Consider the following 21,165-nt stretch of genomic DNA (forward strand, 5'->3'; position numbering starts at 1 on the left):
AACATCCACGGGACCTTCTAGCTGTGAAGCATGAACGCTAACCACTGTGCCACAGCAATGGAGTGAGAGGCTGTGTAGGAGGAGCGTCACTCTGTGGGTCTGATTAAAACCATACAGTCGTCCCTCACAATAACGCGGTTTTACAGCGTATGAACGGCATAGGTGCATTGTGTTCTGTATCCTGATTGGCTAGTCGCAGAGTGAGCCTCCTCTCACTGCAGAGAGGATCTTTGTTTGTCCCGTCAACACATTAGCGCAGTCACAGGCCGGGCATGAGCGGGTCCAACACCGACTTAAAGGGGGGTTTTCTGCAAAATGGACTTTTTCACGCTTTCCATCATGTTATTCTGTCACTCCCTCATTAAAAAGTGTTGCCTTGGCACATTCACGTATTTTTGAGTAATCTGTAAAAACTCTGATGGCGGCCATTTTAGGGATAGGTTTGCCTGAGTCCTCCTAGGAACGCCCCCACCTCCTGGAGACGCCTCCGAGCTTTGGTCACCAGCCGAGTAACCAACCACTGCTCCTCAGCAGAACCCCCTCCCCACTGATGCCACAGACAGCGTGTGGAGGGGGCGTGTCTAAAGGCTCAGAGGTTCTTAAAGAGACAGAGGCCGATTTCAAGACATTCACTACAGCCATTTTGAGAGACATTTTATACAAGGCAGTTATTCTAATTTACTGCATTTACAGACCAACAGAAGGTTTGTCATCATTGTAGTGTGATATAGACTGGTGCTATGTGACTGAAGAAAGCAGACCTTTTTAACCTCTTTAAACAGAAATAGAAAAGCAATGTCACCCACATTACAACTGGAGCTCTATTCTGCTCGACACTAATCCAAAGTCACATCATTAACTCCAAAGTATTTTCCAGGAGGAGTAACAAAGCCTGAATAACAGACGACTTCAGATCCGTGTTGTGAGGGCGTCTCACCTTGGTGGCCTGCTGGATGATGCTGTCCCACACCTGGTTGGGCAGTAACATGTACTTCTCGATGAGCAGCTCCTGAACCGCCTGATCCGTCTGGGCCCCGATCATGTAGCCCACGGCCTCGTAGAACGTGTGCACCTGAGGGCGACGGGGCCAAAGGGAAGACGTTTAAACACTGTCATGAGATGGACTGATGTGTGTGACGTGTGCTAGCGCCCCCCAGTGCTGACCTGCTGCGGCTGCAGGTCACAGATGATGGTGTTGATGTTGTTGAGGATCTCGTCGATGAAAGGCATGACCTCCCCCACCTGCACCTGGACGAAGTGCCGTCTGCACTTCTGCGCGATCTTTATGAACGTGTCGCACGCCATGTCCTGCACGCCGTCATGCGTCTCTGCAACACCACACACACAAACACACTCATGAACGGGTTCCATCTTCAGGATCAGAGTCAGACGGGCAGAAAGGGCTGAGGTCATGATCATTACACCAATCAACAGGCTGCGTTCACGACACTCGGGCCATCGTTTTAGTTTGAGAAACGCCAGCAGAATGAGCGACTACATCTGCTATACATGCGTTTCCAATGACATACTGCTCACTGCTTTTCAGAATGCATTGTGGGAAATGTAAGTAAAGTACTTTTTTCCTCTCGACTACTTCCTTGGCGTTCGGACACCAGCACAAAATGGCTTGACCACGATATAGTTCACTATAGTGAGGAGATTCGGACACAGCCCAAGCATTTTTACCATGGTTACCGTGGTTACCACACTATATTAAAGGGATATTTCAGGATGTTTGACATAGGGCCTCATTTCCTCGTTATCCAGAGTGTTGCTGATTTCTGGAGATATTTTTTTTGTAATTCATGCAGTTCTTATATTTGAAGGGTTTCGTGGCGCTAGGCTAGTGCAAGGCTAGTGCATGTCTATGGTATCAGCTAGCCTGCATTTAACACAGTGTGACCCGCTCCACAGAGCACCTGAGGCAAATCACTTATAACACCAGACTAACCATATAAATGTCTGTGTCTATAGAGTCATGTTTGGAATATAACTGACCTGCATCACATGAACGATCGCATTTTGAGGGACTATTTTCTAGCAGATCACTCCGCCGCCGTGTAGCTTATACAACCACGAAGCTGATGCTGCTCAAATATAAGTTATTTTAAATGACTCTATGGACACAGACATTTATATGGTGAGTCTGGTGTTATCAGTGATTTGCCTCAGGTGCTCTGTGGGTCACACTGTTTTTAATGCGGGCTAGCTGATACCATAGACATGCACTAGCCTTGCATTAGCCTAGCGCCACGAAACTCTTCAAACATAAGAACTGCATGAATTACAAAAAAAAATATCTCCAGAAATCAGCAGTAGTATTAGCTCCAGTAGTAGTAGTAGTAGTAGTAGTAGTAGTAGTAGTAGTAGTATTAGCTCCAGTAGTAGCAGTAGTAGTATTAGCTCCAGTAGTAGTAGTAGTAGTAGTAGTAGTAGTAGTAGTAGTATTAGCTCCAGTAGCAGTAGTAGTAGCTCCAGTAGTATTAGCTCCAGTAGTAGTAGTATTAGATCCAGTAGTAGTAGTAGTAGTAGTAGTAGTAGTAGTAGTAGTAGTAGTAGTAGTAGTAGTAGTAGTAGTAGTAGTAGTAGTATTAGCTCCAGTAGCAGTAGTAGTAGCTCCAGTAGTATTAGCTCCAGTAGTAGTAGTAGTAGTATTAGCTCCTGTAGTAGTAGTAGTAGTATTAGCTCCAGTAGTAGTAGTATTAGCTCCAGTAGTAGTAGTATTAGCTCCAGTAGTAGTAGTATCAGCTCCAGTAGTATTAGCTCCAGTAGTAGTAGTAGTAGTATTAGCTCCAGTAGTAGTAGTAGTAGTATTAGCTCCAGTAGTAGCAGTAGTAGTATTAGCTCCAGTAGTAGCAGTAGTAGTATTAGCTCCAGTAGTAGCAGTAGTAGTATTAGCTCCAGTAGTAGCAGTAGTAGTATTAGCTCCAGTAGTAGTAGTATTAGCTCCAGTAGTAGTAGTATTAGATCCAGTAGTAGTAGTAGTAGTAGTAGTAGTAGTAGTAGTAGTAGTAGTAGTAGTAGTATTAGCTCCAGTAGTAGCAGTAGTAGTATTAGCTCCAGTAGTAGCAGTAGTAGTATTAGCTCCAGTAGTAGTAGTAGTAGTATTAGCTCCAGTAGTATTAGCTCCAGTAGTAGTAGTAGTAGTATTAGCTCCAGTAGTAGTAGTAGTAGTATTAGCTCCAGTAGTAGTAGTAGTAGTATTAGCTCCAGTAGTATTAGCTCCAGTAGTAGTAGTAGTAGTATTAGCTCCAGTTGTAGTAGTAGTAGTATTAGCTCCAGTAGTATTAGCTCCAGTAGTAGTAGTAGTAGTATTAGCTCCAGTAGTAGTAGTAGTAGTATTAGCTCCAGTAGTAGCAGTAGTAGTATTAGCTCCAGTAGTAGTAGTAGTAGTAGTAGTAGTAGTAGTAGTAGTAGTAGTAGTAGTAGTATTAGCTCCAGTAGTAGCAGTAGTAGTATTAGCTCCAGTAGTAGTAGTATTAGCTCCAGTAGTAGTAGTATTAGATCCAGTAGTAGTAGTAGTAGTAGTAGTAGTAGTAGTAGTAGTATTAGCTCCAGTAGCAGTAGTAGTAGCTCCAGTAGTAGCAGTAGTAGTATTAGCTCCAGTAGTATTAGCTCCAGTAGTAGTAGTAGTATTAGCTCCAGTAGTATTAGCTCCAGTAGTAGTAGTAGTAGTATTAGCTCCAGTAGTAGTAGTAGTAGTATTAGCTCCAGTAGTATTAGCTCCAGTAGTAGTAGTAGTATTAGCTCCAGTAGTAGTAGTATTAGCTCCAGTAGTAGTAGTATTAGCTCCAGTAGCAGTAGTAGTAGCTCCAGTAGTAGTAGTAGTAGTAGTAGTAGTAGTAGTAGTAGTAGTAGTCTGGTGTTATAAGTGATTTGCCTCAGGTGCTCTGTGGAGCGGGTCACACTGTTTTTAATGCAGGCTAGCTGATACCATAGACATGCACTAGCCTTGCACTAGCCTAGCGCCACGAAACTCTTCAAACATAAGAACTGCATGAATTACAAAAAAAAATATCTCCATAAATCAGCGACACTCTGGATAACCAGAAAATGAGGCCCTGTGTCAAACATCCTGAAACATCCCTTTAACCACTTAAGCCCCCACCTGAACTGAGCGCATTCTCTCCAGCTCGGCTTTACCCAAATCTGAAAGCTTCACGAACAGAAGGGTCAAAATAGCGACAAAAACGAGAAAACGACGATGAAAACGCAACAAAAAAAGCATCAAAAGTGACAAAAATTAGATGGAAAAAAAACATGGAAAAACTGACAAGGCAAGAACGCAAGAAAAAAATCAGTTCCAATCTACAACCAGTTTGTAGGTCTTAGCTTTCAGATTTGGGTAAAGCCGTCCTGGAGAAAATGCGCTCCGTTGAGGCGGGGGTTCAGAGGTTGAACGACAGGCTGTTGACCGCGTTGTCGAGGTGACGTGAACACAACCCATCACATAAATAAAGGAAAAAAGAAAATACAGTAACACTAACTTTGCGATGAGTTTTGCGCCCACGCAAGTTCCCCCTCCCCTCTCAAAACTTCTGCACACAAGTGTACAGCGGTTCAGCTGGAGGGGAATGCATTTCTCACAGAAGTAATACTTGATATGATCAGTGCTATGTTAAACATGTCTGAGGTCAGGGGGATAAACACACATGACAGTGAGGGATCTTTAACCTCTGAGGGATCTTTAACCTCTGAACTCCCGCCTGAACCTTTTTTTCCATCTTTTTTTGTTGGGTATTCAACTCATTTTTGGAACCTTTTTGTCACATTTTTGTCAATTTTTTGTATTTTTTTTGGGTCAAATTTTCATCACATTTTTGTCATATTTTTGTCAATTTCTTGTGGCATTTTTGTGACATTTTTGTCACTTTGTCATTATTTTGTCACATTTTTGTCTTTTTCATTTTTTGGTCAAATTTAAAAAAAAATTTTTGGTCAAATTTGAATCACAATTTTGTATTTTTTTCATCACTTTTTGTCAATTTTTTAATCACATTTTTGTCATTTTTTCGTCCATTTTTTGTCAATTTCTTGTGACATTTTTCGTCACTTTTTGTCATTTTTTCGTCAAATTTGTATCACATTTTTGTCACATTTTTGTGTTTTTATGTCATATTTTTTGTCAATTTCTTGTTGCATTTTTGTGACATTTTTGTCACTTTTTTGTCTTTTTCATTTTTTGGTCAAATTTTATTTATTTATTTTTTTGTCAAATTTGTGTCACATTTTTGTCATTTTTTCGTCCATTTTTTGTCAATTTCTTGTGACATTTTTGCCACATTTTTCGTCACTTTTTTGTCACATTTCCATCATTGTTTTCGTCTCAGTTCTGTCTCTATTTTCACACCTTTATCCCAGAAGCTTTTGAATTGGGGTAAAGCCAAACTGGAGAAAATGTGCTCGGTTCAGGCGGGAGTTAAGCGGTTACAGAAACAGGCCACCGTTTCTTCACACTGAGATCTGTTCTTACCTGAGCTTAGACGAGTGGCTGTGTAACCCGTCTGGTCTTTGTGTGTGCGCTCGGTCACGCAAAACGATCAAAGATGTTGCTAGCATTTCCCAATGTATTCCTATGGCTCCAAACGGGGTGAAGTTAGAAGCGACCACGCTCTTCCACGGGCACAAAGACCAGACGGGTACGGATCAACTCGTCTAAGCTCAGGTAAGAACATATCACAGTGTGGAAGAACGGTGGCCTGAGGAATGTGGTGTGTGAGTGAATGCCCCCCTCCCCTCCCCTTTAATTTTCATCATTATTCTCCGTCCTTTTTTTTTAAATATCGCTTTTATCTCAATAATGATGAATCAGCGCATGCGGGGCCAGACTAACACCTGGACCAGTGACTCTGCCGACCCCCCCCTCGCCCCGACGACCCTCACCGTGCATGAACTCGAACAGTTTGTTGACGACCGTCTTGAGGAACTTCCAGTGCGCCCGGAGGAAGCGCGGGTACTGCCCCACGATGTACATGATGTTGGAGGCGATGATGGCCTTGTTGTCTTTGCCTCGCTTCTGCTCGCACAAACCCAGCAGGTCCTGGAAAAACGCAGACGACACTTTACAAACGAACCCTCTCAAGCCTAACCGAAGCGTCGCGGCGTTTCCCTGACCTTGATGACGGTGACCAGGAACCTCTTCTCGTCCTCCTCGTGCATGGCGCCGCTGATGGAGCCGATGGCCCAGCAGAGCATGTTCAGGTTCCTCCAGCTCCACTCGGTGCCGTTCACCTGGTTGTGAAGCTTCTCCGTCATGATGCGCTCCGTGTCGGCGTAGTCCAAGTGGGTCAGGTACACTGAGGGGGACACGCCCGCTTTAGAAAATGGCCTTTACAAATCAAACAGAACCAAGTAACTCATGTCCCTAGAGGCCATAAGCGCCACTGCAGGTCTCGTAGCATGTTGTGTTTTTTACTCACCCTTAATTACACCCAAGCACATTATTGTGCTTTTGGACTTTTGTTTTTTGCATAACTCCTACATTTTTAAAGCCAGTTGGGTGAAACTTCCCCAGAGGGTGTATTTTTTGGTGATCTAAAATAATTTGATGTCATTTGGATTTTTACCCCATTGTAAACACTCATAAAAAAAATACTCACGTTAAGGGAGCTTCGACCAAAAATTTGCTTGAAACTTTAGAGCAGTGTTAATTTCGTCGACTAAAATATTTAGTCTTAATTTTAGTCAAAGTGATATTTTTGTGACTAAAATTGGACTAAAACTAAATTAAAAGTTTTTCATGAGACTAAAACTGTGACTAAAATGTCCAGATATTTTAGTCGACTAAAATAAGACTAAATAAAAATGAAAGGGAGAGACTAAAATCATCCAAACTTCTACTGACCGTCTGAAAGAGCCTCAGATCATTTAAATTCACTGCCAAAGGATCAGCTCTGAGCTTTGTTCATGTGGAGCAGCTCCATGAAGTCGAGGACCACGATTAAATATGATTATAATGAATATTATAAATATAAGTCGACTAAATTAGTCTTAAATTTAGTCGACTAAATTGACATGCAATTTTAGTCGACTAAATCTAGACTAAAATGTACAAGTTTTTTTTGACTAAATCTTGACTAAAATTAAATTACATTTTAGTCAAAAGACTAAGACTAAAACTAAAATAAAATATGTTGTCAAAATTAACACTGCTTTAGAGAGCTATAACTCCATGAAGGAGCAATATTTCTTTTCACTTATCTTTTATTTTGAAGGTCTGACTCTCCTCTTTGCATACATATAAGAATATTTTATCTTTCATAATGCTTTAACCCTTTCATTGCCAACAATTGCATGTTCTTCCTCTTGCCACACTAGGTAAAAATGACCTCATGGTGAAAAAAATATGTCAGGGCGTTAGTTTGAAGCCTCAAGGTTCAGAAAATATGCAGAAGTTTGAAATAAAAATTTTAATCTGTTTTTTAGAAACGTTTTGAAAAATCATGATTACAATGTAAGTCTATGGACCATGTAAATGAATGGGGCCACAATGGCAATACATTTTTAGTGACTTTACGATTGAAAGTTGGCAATGAAAGGGTTCTAATATTTTAAAAGTTTGATTATTTTTATATGTATGACAAGAGGAGAGGTCAGCCTCCACAATGAAACAAAAAAAGTTAAAAAAATATTGTTCCTTCATTTTTTATAGCTCTCTAAAGTTTCAAGCACATTTTTGTGTTGAAGCTCCCTTAACGTGAGTTTTTTACTAAAATCGTCGCTACATAAACAAATTTTAACTTAGAAACAAATCCTTCGGGTCATATGTCACAGACCTCAGGCCACATCAGCCAGAACAGAAATTTACAATTTTGCTCTGGAAAATTTAAAGATATTTCATTTTTTGTGTTTTTTGAACATGCACTAGTGTAACTTTGGGTCAGACAGTTGGCATTTGAAGGGTTAAAATATTTAGAAAGTTATAATATTTTTTTATATGTAAATCTTCATATGTATGAAAAGAGGACAGTCACACCTTCAAAATAAAAAAAAAAGTTTTTAAAAATATTGTTCCGTCATTGAGTTATAGCTCTTTAAAGTTGCAAGCACATTTTTGTGTCGAAGCTCCCTTAACGCAAGTTTTTTAAAGGTGTCATTAAGGGTTAATGGTCTGTGAGAGTAAATACTACGCTGACAGAAAAGACAAAGGACAGAGGGATATTGTGCATCCAATTACACAATGGAGATCTTTTTTTTTCACTCAAACCTGGCTGTAAATACTGTTTAAGTGGCGCTAGCCCGCAGTTAGCTTTGCCCGTTAGCTTGTTAGCTTCTTGAAAGACCCTCCAATCATCCCATTAACACTTGTATCATCCCCAGAGGGACTACGGAAAGGATTTATTAAGGTAAACAAGTTACGAGAAGAAGTTAACTCAGACAGGAGGTAAACCTTATCCAGCTCTGTCCGCGGTGTTTGCTGCACACCGGGGCGGGGGCTGAAGGACGCCCTCAAGTGCAAAATCAATGGGATTAATTCTCTCTATGGAGGAACAAAGGGAAACACAGGCACAGCTCGTCAAAATACGACTAGAGCGATTCACCACAAATCCAGCTCTCTCTAAACCCGGCCACCTTCCCGGAGAGGAGCCGCCATTAGGGCTTGAGTTCTTAAAGGAATTGACCAGGAGTAGCTCGACATCCGCGCAGTAATATCTTCACTTTAGTACGCGGATTTCGAACTACTCCTGGTGTTATTACGCTTTACAATATAGCTCCCTTTTATCCGCTTAGAAAATCCACATTGTTTAATTTTGTGTAATTATACTTTGTAGTGTAACACTTCACGTAACCATATTTAAATAGGGAAAACGTGGAAGAGCTTGGTAGCTTCTATCTTGACCTGTTTTGGAGCTATAGAGGAGAGAGGGAGAGGCTAAATGCTAACGCCGTCTGCGCTGTGTTTACGTGACTGAAGGCAGACAGGTCCTAAAGAACTCGTCACAGCTCAGGTAAGAACATATCTCAGTGTGTAAAAACAGTGGCCTGTACCTTTAACCCCTTAACTCCCACCTGAACTGAGCACATTTTCTCCAGTTTGGCTTTACCCCAATCCAAAAGCTTCTGGAAAAAAGCTGTGAAAATAGCGACAAAACTGAGACGAAAACAATGATGGAAATGTGACAAAAAAGTGAGAAAACATTGATAAAAAAGTGACAAAAAATTTATGAAAAAGAGGCAAAAATGTGACAAAAAATGACAAAAATTAGATAAAAAATGGATGAAAAAATTACAAAAATGTGTCAAAAAATAACCCCCCCAAAAAAAGACAAATTTGACAAAATGCTACAAAAAATGACAAAAATGTGATCAAAAAATGACAAAAATTTGATTAAAAAATTGATGAAAAATGACAAAAATGTAATAAAAATGTAATAAAAATATGATACAAATTTGACAAAAAATAACCAAAAAAATGACAAAAATGTAATTAAAAATTGATGCAAAATTGACAAAAAAATGACAAAAAATTGATAAAACTGACAAAAAAACTGACAAAAAAGCTACAATACCCAACCAAAAAATGATGGAAGAAAAATCTGACGACGTGAGAAAAAAGATCCTCTCGGTTCAGGCGGGAGTTAAGAGGTTAACACACTTTAATAAAAGTAATTGGACCTGTAGACCATTTGACGACGCTCGGACAAAGAGAAAAGCCAGTGAACTGATGGCGCTTCATAAAACAGGCTAAAGTTATTTTAATATTTAGTCCTGCCTCCGTGTATTTCAGCCCCATTTTCTCCTTTTTAGACCCACTTTAGTCCTGATTTGACTCTGATGGTCATGTTTTATGAGGTGGTGAGAATAACTTTTGGATAATAATAAGACTGGCTCCTCCTCCTCCTCCTCGACAGAAGAAACCTCCAGCCCCCACAGCATCGTCTTACCCAGAGTCTCCCTCATGTTCTTGTACAGGTTGATGGCGTCCGTGTCCTTCATGAACTCTCGCACCACTTCGCCCTGATCGTTCTCCACCACCAGCACCTCCTCGGGTTTGGCCATGCGGCTCACCATCAGCAGACGCACCTGTGAACAGACTCCGCTCAGTCCGCGATAACAACCCTCTGACTAACGCGCCCGTGCCTCTGCTCACCTGGGACAGCACGGGCAGGTACAGGTGCCTCCTGGGCGGGACGTCCGACAGCAGAGGGGTGGAGGACGTGGAGAAGGGGCTCTCTCTGTACAGCTCTGCGGCCAGATGGTTCCAGTACTCCAGGCAGATCTTGAATATCTCCGTCTCCTCCACCTCGGACACCAGCAGCATGTAGTGCAGCGCCTGGAACCAGCGCCAGGAAACACGTCAATCCGAGGTTTTATTTCATTATCAACAGGAAATAGTAAATCCATAGTTGCACAAAAAGCGGATTTCCATTTTGCGTTTTCTGACGTTTCATTATTTTACGGTTACGCACACACGCAGAAGCAGAGAGAGGGAGATCAGTTTGTTCGCCGAGGGGAACAACATTTTTCCCTCTTTTTAGTCATTTGTTGGCGGAATATAAACGTATTTATCACATACAAATAAAGTCAAGTCTAAATCAGGTCCATATGGATATTTTCTCACGGCAGATTGTTCAGTAGAAGTGAAAAAACGGCAGTCGTAGCTAGCACTAGCTAAGGTTAGCATTAGCCCGATGCCATTCTCTGTTAATTAAGTATTTATGGGCTGTTGAACCACTTTGCTCCTCTCCATGTCTTTGTATCTTTATTTAGTAGAAACTATATTCATAATTCAGCGTTTGTTAAAAGTAGTTTTTGAACAATTAGAGAAAGTTTAGATTTTTCTCCCATAACCGTTTTCAAACATGACAATTATATGGGTCAAAAACTACTTTAACAAATGCTGAATTATGAATATAGTTTCTACTAGATAAAGATACAAAGACATGGAGAGGAGCAAAGTGGTTCAACAGCCCATAAATACATCAACGGAGAACGACACTCTGCCCTAAACCGTACGGTAATGCCAGTTCTTCACAGATAAACACGTGACTGCACCTCCATGAGCGTCTCGCGCAGGTTGGGCCTCTTCTCCACCAGCTGCCCGTGCTCCTTCAGGAAGGTGCAGAGGAACAGGCTCAGGTTCTGGATGAAGTTCTGCTCGTCGTCTTTGCCGCTGGAGTAGGCCACGCGGATGTTCGTGTTCAAAGGCAGCATCTGCGGCGAGAAAACACATCATCAGTAACGAACTTCTAAATCAGCATCACAGTTGTTTCACGTTGGCATTAACTCAAAAAATACAAAAAGTCTGGTCCATTTTACAGAATTATTTTGCCCAATTTGTTGTTTAGTTTACTACATTCCTCTGCTGAATCTAATGCTTCCATTTTTTTTTTTTTGAAATTATAAATAGATTTGTTGCATTTAAGTAGGGCTGGGAACCGTTACTTTTTCATCGATACCAGTCAGAGCCGTGGGAAGATATTTTAGCTAGGGGGCGCTGAGGGACAAAACGTACCCCCAGAACGCTTTTTCTGCGCGCATTTCCTATTTATTAACCTCTTAACTCCCGCCTGAACCGAGAGGATCTTTTTCCTCACGTCATCAGATTGTTTTTCCATCACTTTTTGTTGGGTGTTTAACTTATTTTTGTAACTTTTTTGTCATTTTTTGTCACATTTTTTGTCCAATTTTTATCACATTTTTGTAATAATTTTATTGTCACATTTGTCATTTTTTTGGTCAATTTTTTGTCATTTTTTCATCCATTTTTCGTCACTTTTTTGTCACATTTCCATCATTGTTTTTTGTCTCAGTTTTGTTGCTATTTTGGGCTGAATCGACTAATCGATTATTGAAATAGTCGACAACTATTTTAGTAATCGATTAATCGTTTTCTGGCTCACACAGACTCAAATGGAGCAAAAATGACATAAAAAATGATGTATTTTGATGAAAACCTACCGATTTTATAATTAGGGTCTGTAGTGTTTTGTACATTGTAAATTTCATTAATAGAGCCTTCAAAAAACATTTCCCTGTAGTTTACTCCAACACATCCTCAAACAGCGCCATTTAAAATGTGATAAAAAAAATTAAAAAAAATTCCTACACCATTCACAGCCAAGCGATTAATCGATTAATCGTAAAAATAGTCCATAGATTAATCGATTACAAAATAATCGTTAGTTATTAATCGACGACTAATCGATTATTGAAATACTCGACAACTATTTTAGTAATCGATTAATCGTTTTCTGGTTCACACAGACTCAAATAAAGCAAAAATGACATGAAAATGTAGTATTTTTGTTTTTATAGCAAGTGTATGTAGTTCACTTTGTACATTGTACATTTCATGAATATCTGTTTGTGTCTCGTCCAATCAGAAGCAGAATTAGCACCAAGAGCCTCCAACAAACATTTACTTCACGTTTACTCTACACGTCCTCAAGCGGATCCACTTTAGCTTCATGTGATAAAAAAATGGAAAAAATAACATTTTCCAACACCATTCACAGCCAAGCGACTACTCGATTAATCGATTACAAAATAATCGTTGGTTGCAGCCTTACTCCCAAGTGTCTCTTGGAGTCGCCCCGGCCACCAGGGGGCAGTATTACAGTAATGTCAGCTCAGCCATAGGGACCACTCAGAAGCGTGTTCCTCACCCACTGGTCTTAGCCTTTCGGGTTAGAATCTTTTAGGATCCATTTCTATCTGTATGTGTGATTTTGGCCCAAAACAGCTCCAGTCTTGATCTTTATGTAACGAAAGTTTGAATCACACGCCGTGTCCCACTTTTACTACTTTTTTTTTATTTTTTATTTTATTTTTTATTTTTTATTTTATTTACAATTGTAAACAACAAAGAGGAAGTAGTGCCAGGGATATATTACATTTTACCAGAGGAAGATCTGTCATTTAAAGAAAAAAAACAACAACGCTCATAACAAAAAGATTAAGAGGAGCCAGGAGAAATATTGTACTTTTCTAGGATATACATTGTTTTACCTCTGGGTGGCAGTCGAGGCCGGGTGCCTCGACGACCTGGTCCACATGCACAGCTTCTGGCATTCGGGACATGGAACGTCACCTCGCTGGGGGGGAAGGAGCCTGAGCTTGTGCGGGAGGTTGAGAGATACCGACTAGATATAGTCGGGCTCACCTCCACGCACAGCTTGGGTTCCGGATCCCAACTCCTGGAGAGAGGCTGGACTCTCCATTTTTCTGGAGTTGCCCGCGGGGAGAGACGGCGGGCTGGGGTGGGTTTGCTCATATCCCCCCAGCTCAGCCGTCACGTGTTGGAGTTCACCCCGGTGGACGAGAGGGTCGCGTCCCTACGCCTTCGGGTCGGGGACAGGTCTCTCACCGTTGTCTCGGCCTACGGGCCCAACATCGGTGCAGAGTACCCGGCCTTCTTGGAGTCCCTGGGAGGGGTACTAGATAGTGCTCCGACTGGGGACTCCATTGTTCTACTGGGGGACTTCAACGCCCATGTGGGTAACGACAGTGAGACCTGGGAGGGGGTGATTGGGAAGAACGGCCTCCCCGATCTGAACCCGAGTGGTGTTCTGTTATTGGACTTCTGTGCTAGTCACGGTTTGTCCATAACGAACACCATGTTCGAGCACAAGGGTGTCCATAAGTGCACGTGGCACCAGGACACCCTAGGCAGGAGGTCGATGATCGACTTTGTAGTTGTGTCATCTGACCTCCGGCCGCGTGTCTCGGACACTCGGGTGAAGAGAGGGGCGGAGCTGTCAACCGATCACCACCTGGTGGTGAGCTGGATCCGCTGGCAGGGGAGGAAGCCGGTCAGACCTGGCAGGCCCAAGCGTGTTGTGAGGGTCTGCTGGGAACGTCTGGTGGATCCCTCTGTCAGTGGGGTCTTCAACTCCCACCTCCGGAGGAGCTTCACCCAGATTCCGGGGGAGGCGGGGGACATGGAGTCAGAGTGGACTCTGTTCTCCTCCTCCATTGTCGATGCGGCTGCTCGTAGTTGTGGCCGTAAGGTCTCTGGTGCCTGTCGCGGCGGCAATCCCAGAACCCGGTGGTGGCGCCCGGAAGTAAGGGATGCCGTCAAGCTGAAGAAGGAGTCCTACCTGGCCTTGTTGGCTTGTGGGACTCCTGGGGCAGCTGAGAGGTACCGGCAGGCCAAGCGTGCTGCAGCTCGTGCGGTCGCACAGGCAAAAACTCGTGTCTGGGAGGAGTTCGGGGAGGCCATGGAGGAAGACTATCGGTCGGCCTCGAAGAAATTCTGGCAAACCATCCGGCGCCTCAGGAGGGGGAAGCAGTGCTTCACCAACACTGTGTACAGTGCGGGTGGGGGGCTGCTGACCTCGACTGGGGATGTCGTCGGGCGGTGGAAGGAGTACTTCGAGGACCTCCTCAATCCCGTCGTCACGTCTTCCGATGAGGAAGCAGAGGCTGGGGACTCGGAGGTGGGCTCGCCCATCACCGGGGCTGAAGTCACCGAGGTGGTGAGAAAGCTCCTCGGTGGCTCCGGGGGTGGATGAGATTTGCCCTGAGTACCTTAAGTCTCTGGATGTTGTAGGACTGTCTTGGCTGACACGTCTCTGCAACATCGCGTGGCGGTCGGGGACAGTGCCCCTGGATTGGCAGACCGGGGTGGTGGTCCCTCTCTTTAAGAAGGGGGATCGGAGGGTGTGTTCCAATTACAGAGGAATCACCCTCCTTAGCCTCCCCGGTAAGGTCTACTCCAGGGTGCTGGAGAGGAGGATCCGGCCGATAGTTGAACCTCGGATCCAGGAGGAACAATGCGGTTTTCGTCCTGGTCGTGGCACACTGGACCAGCTCTATACCCTTCATCGGGTGCTCGAGGGTTCGTGGGAGTTCGCCCAACCAGTCCACATGTGTTTTGTGGACTTGGAGAAAGCGTTCGACCGCGTCCCTCGTGGTGCCCTGTGGGGGGTGCTCCGGGAGTTTGGGGTCCGGGGCCCTCGTGGTGCCCTGTGGGGGGTGCTCCGGGAGTTTGGGGTCCGGGGCCCTCGTGGTGCCCTGTGGGAGGTGCTCCGGGAGTATGGGGTCCGGGGCCCTTTGCTAAGGGCTGTCCGTTCCCTGTATGACCGCAGCAGGAGCTTGGTTCGCATTGCCGGCAGTAAGTCAGACCTGTTCCCGGTGCGTGTTGGTCTCCGCCAGGGCTGCCCTTTGTCACCGGTTCTGTTCATTACCTTTTATGGACAGAATTTCTCGGCGCAGCCAGGGGCCGGAGGGTGTCCGGTTTGGGAGCCTCAGAGTCTCATCTCTGCTGTTTGCAGATGATGTTGTTCTGTTGGCTTCAACAAACCAGGACCTTCAGCACGCACTGGGGCGGTTTGCAGCCGAGTGTGTAGCGGCCGGGATGAGGATCAGCACCTCCAAATCTGAGGCCATGGTTCTCCACCGGAAAAAGGTGGCTTCCCCTCTCCAGGTCGGTGGGGAGTCCTTACCTCAAGTGGAGGAGTTCAAGTATCTCGGGGTCTTGTTCACGAGTGAGGGACGGATGGAGCGTGAGATGGACAGACGGATCGGTGCGGCGTCAGCAGTGATGCGGTCGCTGTATCGGTCTGTCGTGGTGAAGAGGGAGCTGAGTCGGGGCAAAGCTCTCGATTTACCGATCGATCTACGTTCCCACCCTCACCTATGGTCATGAGATTTGGGTCATGACCGAAAGGACAAGATCGCGAATACAAGCGGCCGAAATGAGTTTCCTTCGCAGGGTGGCTGGGCGCACCCTCCGAGATCGGGTGAGGAGCTCAGCTACCCGGGAGGAGCTCGGAGTAGAGTCGCTGCTCCTCCACGTCGAAAGGAGCAGCTGAGGTGGCTCGGGCATCTGTTTCGGATGCCTCCTGGTCGCCTCCCGCGGGAGGTGTTCCAGGCATGTCCTAGTGGGACAAGGCCTCGTGGAAGACCCAGGACACGGTGGTGGGACTATGTCTCCGAGCTGGCCTGGTGTCGCCTCGGGGTCCCCCCAGAACAGCTGGAGGAAGTGTGTGTGGATCGGGAAGTTTGGGCATCTCTGCTGAGACTGCTGCCCCCGCGACCCGGCCCCGGATAAAGCGGAAGAAAATGGATGGATGGATGGACATTGTTTTACCTGCTTTTTTATTTTGTATTGAATTAATAGTAGAAATATATAGGTTCAAGTCTGCAAGGAAAGCATAAAAAATTGGTTTTTTGTCAGCCCGTTTCATTTTATGCAGGTGATACTTTCCAATTAAAATATAAAGTTGAATAACAAATTTCACATCTTTATCCAGTTTTTGATCAAAGTAGAGACATACATCTTTGGCATTTAAAATAATCAATTGTCCAACTTTACGGGAGAGGTAGTTTTGAACATCGATCCCACTTTTACTCCTTTGAGGTGGTCACACTAATCCCACTGACATCATTCACACACACAGAGGAAATAAATAAACCCGCTCTCTGGCACATTCAGACCGGACACACTTTTAACCAGGCTTCGTGTTCACCTGTTTGAGTTGGCACATGGTGAGGGTGAACAGGTTGACGAACTGCTCCTCGTATTGGCTCACGCAGACGCCCGCGATCTCCGTCAGACACTTCAGAGTCACGTTGCGGAACATTGGCACGTTCAGAAACTGCGAAACACACAGAGTAAAGAGTTTGTAAGGTTTTCACGGGAACACGGATCCACAAAGTCCCCCCAAAAGGCAGATTTGCACGTCTGTCTTCGCACCTTGTAGACCAGAGTGCTGATGAGTTTGGTCTCGAAGATGTATCCGAGGGGAATCCAGTTCAGGAACCGCAGCAGAGTCTCCAGGGTGGCGTGGACCAGAGGGGCATTCTGGGAGTTCTCCTGCAAAGAAACCGCACACAGAGGAATTCATGATGAGCTCTACTTTACAGCGTGCACTCGAACACAACACTCGACTCACCATGACAAACTGGCAGAGCTGGAATATCTGTGAGAACTCGTTGCACATGCTGAAAGACAGAGAGGAAACGATAAAGTTAAGTGAAGATCTGAAGCTCTGAATGTGGAAGTGACTCTGTGCCTGACGTTACAATCACACTATCATCCTCGTCCTCCTCTGTGGCTTCAGTTTATCCCACTTTATGTTTCGACTTCAGCGTCAGGTTCCTTCGTCTAATCCAGGGATCTCCAACCAGTCGCTTTACAGATCTTTTTGGTCGCTCGGCGAAGTCTTTCTACTTCACACACTTGATTTTAGATGTGTTTTCTTTAGGTAAATTAGGTGAAGTATGTCGTTTTGTTGGAATATCTTGGCTGCTAACTCTCTAGGGTGAACTCCTCTCAAGTCGCACAGTTAGACAAGCACTCACATGTTCTTGTTGTGTTAAAAAGTGTCTCACTGGGTAAAAAAGGTCTAATTCATGCATAATGGAGTGGCCTGAAGCCTGTGCTGCTCTGGCTGAAGCAGAAGGAACCTATGATTCAAGTCCGAGTCAGACTCAAGGTAGGACACTCAGTCTACAGCAGGGTCTCCAACCTTTATTACCCGGCGAGCTACTTTTGCACTACATGAGCTGCTTATGCTTCTAAAACTCTTCTGTAAAATGCAACTTAGGTGGAGATCACACAGAAGAATGACTTGCCAAGATGGTATTTAAAAGAAAATGTCTTGAGTTTAGTCCTTGTACTTCACGATATCGAACCAACTGTTCATGGATTGTGTCCAGCATGTTCAGAACAAACAGAAAATGCATCTAAAACTTGAGTTCACAGGGCGGGTTGGGGCGGGTCAGTGCACTCTATGCCTCCGTACGCGCATTGATTGAATTCAGTCACAACTTATTCCGTCGTCTTTACAGCAGGTTTTTGGCGTAAATATAAACCGGATTTTCATAAAATAAGCAGTGTTTTGCAGCTTGTGATCCAGAGAACTTTAGTGGAGCTCATGTCTCTGTTTTCCACCGTATGTGACTGTGTGTGACTTCGTGTTAGGCCGACCTCTGCTCTCTTCCTCTTTCCCTCTTGCCCAGCGCTCTTCGGAGGGAGAGAGAGAGAGGAGGGGCCGACACGCCGGTGCTGTTCATACGGATCATATTTGTAACGCGTAATATTTAATGGTTGCGGGGGCGGGTCGGGTTAGAACCTGCTCCAAATGCGGGACCAGCGGGTTGAAAAAAACCCTGACCCGCATCACTAGTACATATGCTCCTCATGAGTGGACGAGCTCACATAAGTGCAGAGTGCTCTTCCTGAGAAGCTCAGCTCATGATGACAGAACAAGACTCATCTACAATAACAAGTTGTCATTGTACAAAAGTACAACTAAATTTTGTAGATCAGATGTTCGGATATAACCGAGTATAACGCACTCGAGTAGACTATACCCTGCAAACTTCTCCCTCATTATAAAATGTAGCCAATTTAAACACAGTGAAGGAAGGAAGATCTTAAATTTTTACCCCGCCTTAAAGGAACAGGCCACCGTTTTTCCACACTGAGATATGTTCTTACCTGAGCTGTGACGAGTTCTTTAGGACCTGTCTGATCTTCAGTCACGTAAACACAGCGCAGACGGCGTTAGCATTTAGCCTCTCCCTCTCTCCTCTATAGCTCCAAAACAGGTCAAGATAGAAGCTACCAAGCTCTTCCACGTTTTCCCTATTTAAACATGGTTACTTTACTTTTGTGTAATTATACTTTGTAGTGGAACACTTCACGTAACCATATTTAAATAGGGAAAACGTGGAAGAGCTTGGTAGCTTCTATCTCGACCTGTTTTGGAGCTATAGAGGAGAGAGGGAGAGGCTAAATGCTAACGCCGTCTGCGCTGTGTTTACGTGACTGAAGATCAGACAGGTCCTAAAGAACTCGTCACAGCTCAGGTAAGAACATATCTCAGTGTGGAAAAACCGTGGCCTGTTCCTTTAACCAAGCGCATTATCTCCAGTTCGGCTTTACCCAAATCTAAAAGCTTCTGTACCGGAGAGCAACAATGTCGTGCCTCATTTGAAAGAAAAGTAACTTTCCTGGCGCGTTTTTGTCAAATTTTTAAAGCATTTTTGACGTGTGTTCATCTCTTTTGTTGTCACTCTTTTGTCACTTTTTGTTGCTCTTTTGTGTTTTTTTTCTCCTCGCCTTTAGATTTGGGTAAAGCCAAAGTGGAGATCGTGTGCTTGGTTTAGGTGTGGGTTCACAGGTCCGCGAGCTTTGCCTGTGTCTCTCCGTGAGGCCTGACCTGTCTTTGAGATGCTTGGCCTTCACTTGTGTCATCTGTCCGCTGGAGAAGTCGAACACCTCCTCGCTCAGCAGCTTCAGGATGATCATGTTGTTCTGGCAGAGGCTCTCGCTCGTCCGGCTCGCCCCCACGATGTCGCTGATGAAGGTGGGCCAGTGCTTCGGCCACTCCTGCTTCAGGATCTGCAGAGGAAACAGGGTCAACACTTTATATTTTGGATTTATATTTCCCTAAACATACACAGATCAGGTAGGGGAGTTTAACTGATAATGGCCACCACATGAGCTCACACTAGAGCCGAAACAAACGCTTATTTTTGTGATGGATTCATCGACTAAACATTTTTCCCATGAATCAATAGGCTGTGAAAGTGCAGGAACATGAAGTCTGGATGCCCCTAAAGGCACTGAAACTGAACTTGTGTCGCCCAAAGCTGCAGAGGAGACACAAGTTTCCCCAACATGCTCTCTTATCTGAAAGCGCAGAACCTGTAGAGCAGGGATCTCCAATCAGCCCTTTCAGAGCAGCTCCCAAAGGGTCGGATTCTTTCATTTTGTTCTGAAAATGTTGAACACGCTCACCATTTATACCATAAATTATAACGCGGAAACTCGAGTAATTAGCTGTAACTATGTGAGAATATCATCTTCAGATGAATTAAAGCAGTACTAAGTAACTCATGCCCCTAGAGGCCATAAGCGCCACTGCAGGTGTCGTAGTAAGTTAAGTTTTTTTACTCACTAATTGTCTGACTGCACTGACAGAAAAGACAAAGATATTGTTCATCCAATTACACAACGGAGATCATTGTTTTTCCACTCAAACCTGGCTGTAAATACTGTTTAAGTGGTGCTAACCCGCAGCTAGCTTTGCCCGTTACCCTGCTAGCTTCTTCTTCGTGATTCCATTAGTGTGTATTGGGGCCAACAACCCGTAGGTAGCAAAGTTTCAAGGGTTGTTTTCTGGACAGAGACACCAGGGGGAGATGAAAGACCCTCCAATCATCCCATTAACACTTGTATTACCCCCAGAGGGACTACGGGAAGGATTTAAAGGGGCTAGATGCAAGCTGGCCATTTAATACTCACTACTGCCATCTCAGGTCATAAGTGTAACAGCAGCTTCTATATTAAGCTCGTGCATGACGGCACTTCAGACCCAAGTAAAACTTTCTGAGTGACAGTGCAGGATTTCAGAGGCAGTTGTGGTGAACAGCTCATTCTACACATGAGGACATGGAGGAACATGTAGGAAAATACTTCATTTTAACATTTTTAAACTGTATAGTCCCTTTAAGGTAAACAAGTTTACTGCTTTAAGCCACACTCACATGTCATAACACTAAAATTTAAAACTCGATTTCGTACCACAGTAAAACATAAAATACCCTCTTAAAATACATGAGATAATTTTGTTAAGAATTTTAAGAGAAAAATGGCTTGATATTCAATACCGACACATTTTTACATCGTAAAAAAACATTTCTGTCACATTTTTGTCAATTTTTTTTGTCATTTTTTGTCACAATTTTGTCAATTTTTTTTGTCATTTTTTGTCTCAATTTTGTCAATTTTTTGTCAATTTTTTGTCATTTTTTGTCAATTTTTTTTGTCATTTTTTGTCACAATTTTGTCATTTTTTGTCACATTTTTGTCATTTTTTTTGGTCACATTTTGGGTCAGATTTTTGTAATTTTTTCTACAATTTTTCGTCAATTTCTTGTGACATTTTTGCCACTTTTTCATCCATTTTTCGTCACTTTTTTGTCACATTTCCACCATTGTTTTCGTCTCAGTTCTGTCTCTATTTCCACACCTTTTTTCCAGAAGCTTTTGGACTGGGGTAAAGCCAAACTGGAGAAAATGTGCTCGTTCAGGTGGGAGTTAAAGGGTTAAGTCAGCATTTTAGCTCTAATTTGAGTTTTGGGAAGAGAAAACACAGAAAGTATCGGCACCTGCTCAAATTCACATCCAACTACGACACCACTTTTAGTATCGAGGAATCTATCTTTTTGACAAGTCTAGCCCCCAGCAGGCGAAAGTCAAGATTT

The 21,165-nt window shown here is 43.8% G+C and overlaps 1 protein-coding gene across 1 annotated transcript in view; it reads right to left on the minus strand.

Moving 5' to 3' along the window:
- LOC306960771 (exportin-1-like) overlaps positions 1-21,165 on the minus strand; it is a 49,415-nt gene that overhangs the window by 16,619 nt on the left and 11,631 nt on the right. Inside the window, exons 7-17 of the mRNA XM_079553300.1 lie at positions 19,116-19,297; positions 16,842-16,890; positions 16,643-16,762; positions 16,416-16,544; positions 10,996-11,154; positions 10,091-10,273; positions 9,885-10,023; positions 6,115-6,296; positions 5,884-6,040; positions 1,165-1,328; positions 938-1,072 (exon numbers count right to left, since the gene is read on the minus strand). Of these exons, the coding sequence (XP_079409426.1) occupies positions 938-1,072; positions 1,165-1,328; positions 5,884-6,040; positions 6,115-6,296; positions 9,885-10,023; positions 10,091-10,273; positions 10,996-11,154; positions 16,416-16,544; positions 16,643-16,762; positions 16,842-16,890; positions 19,116-19,297 (1,599 nt within the window). The remainder of the gene's footprint in view (positions 1-937; positions 1,073-1,164; positions 1,329-5,883; positions 6,041-6,114; positions 6,297-9,884; positions 10,024-10,090; positions 10,274-10,995; positions 11,155-16,415; positions 16,545-16,642; positions 16,763-16,841; positions 16,891-19,115; positions 19,298-21,165) is intronic.

This window comes from Gobius niger, assembly GCF_951799975.1.
Source record: "Gobius niger genome assembly, chromosome: 3".
Lineage (NCBI taxonomy): Eukaryota > Metazoa > Chordata > Actinopteri > Gobiiformes > Gobiidae > Gobius > Gobius niger.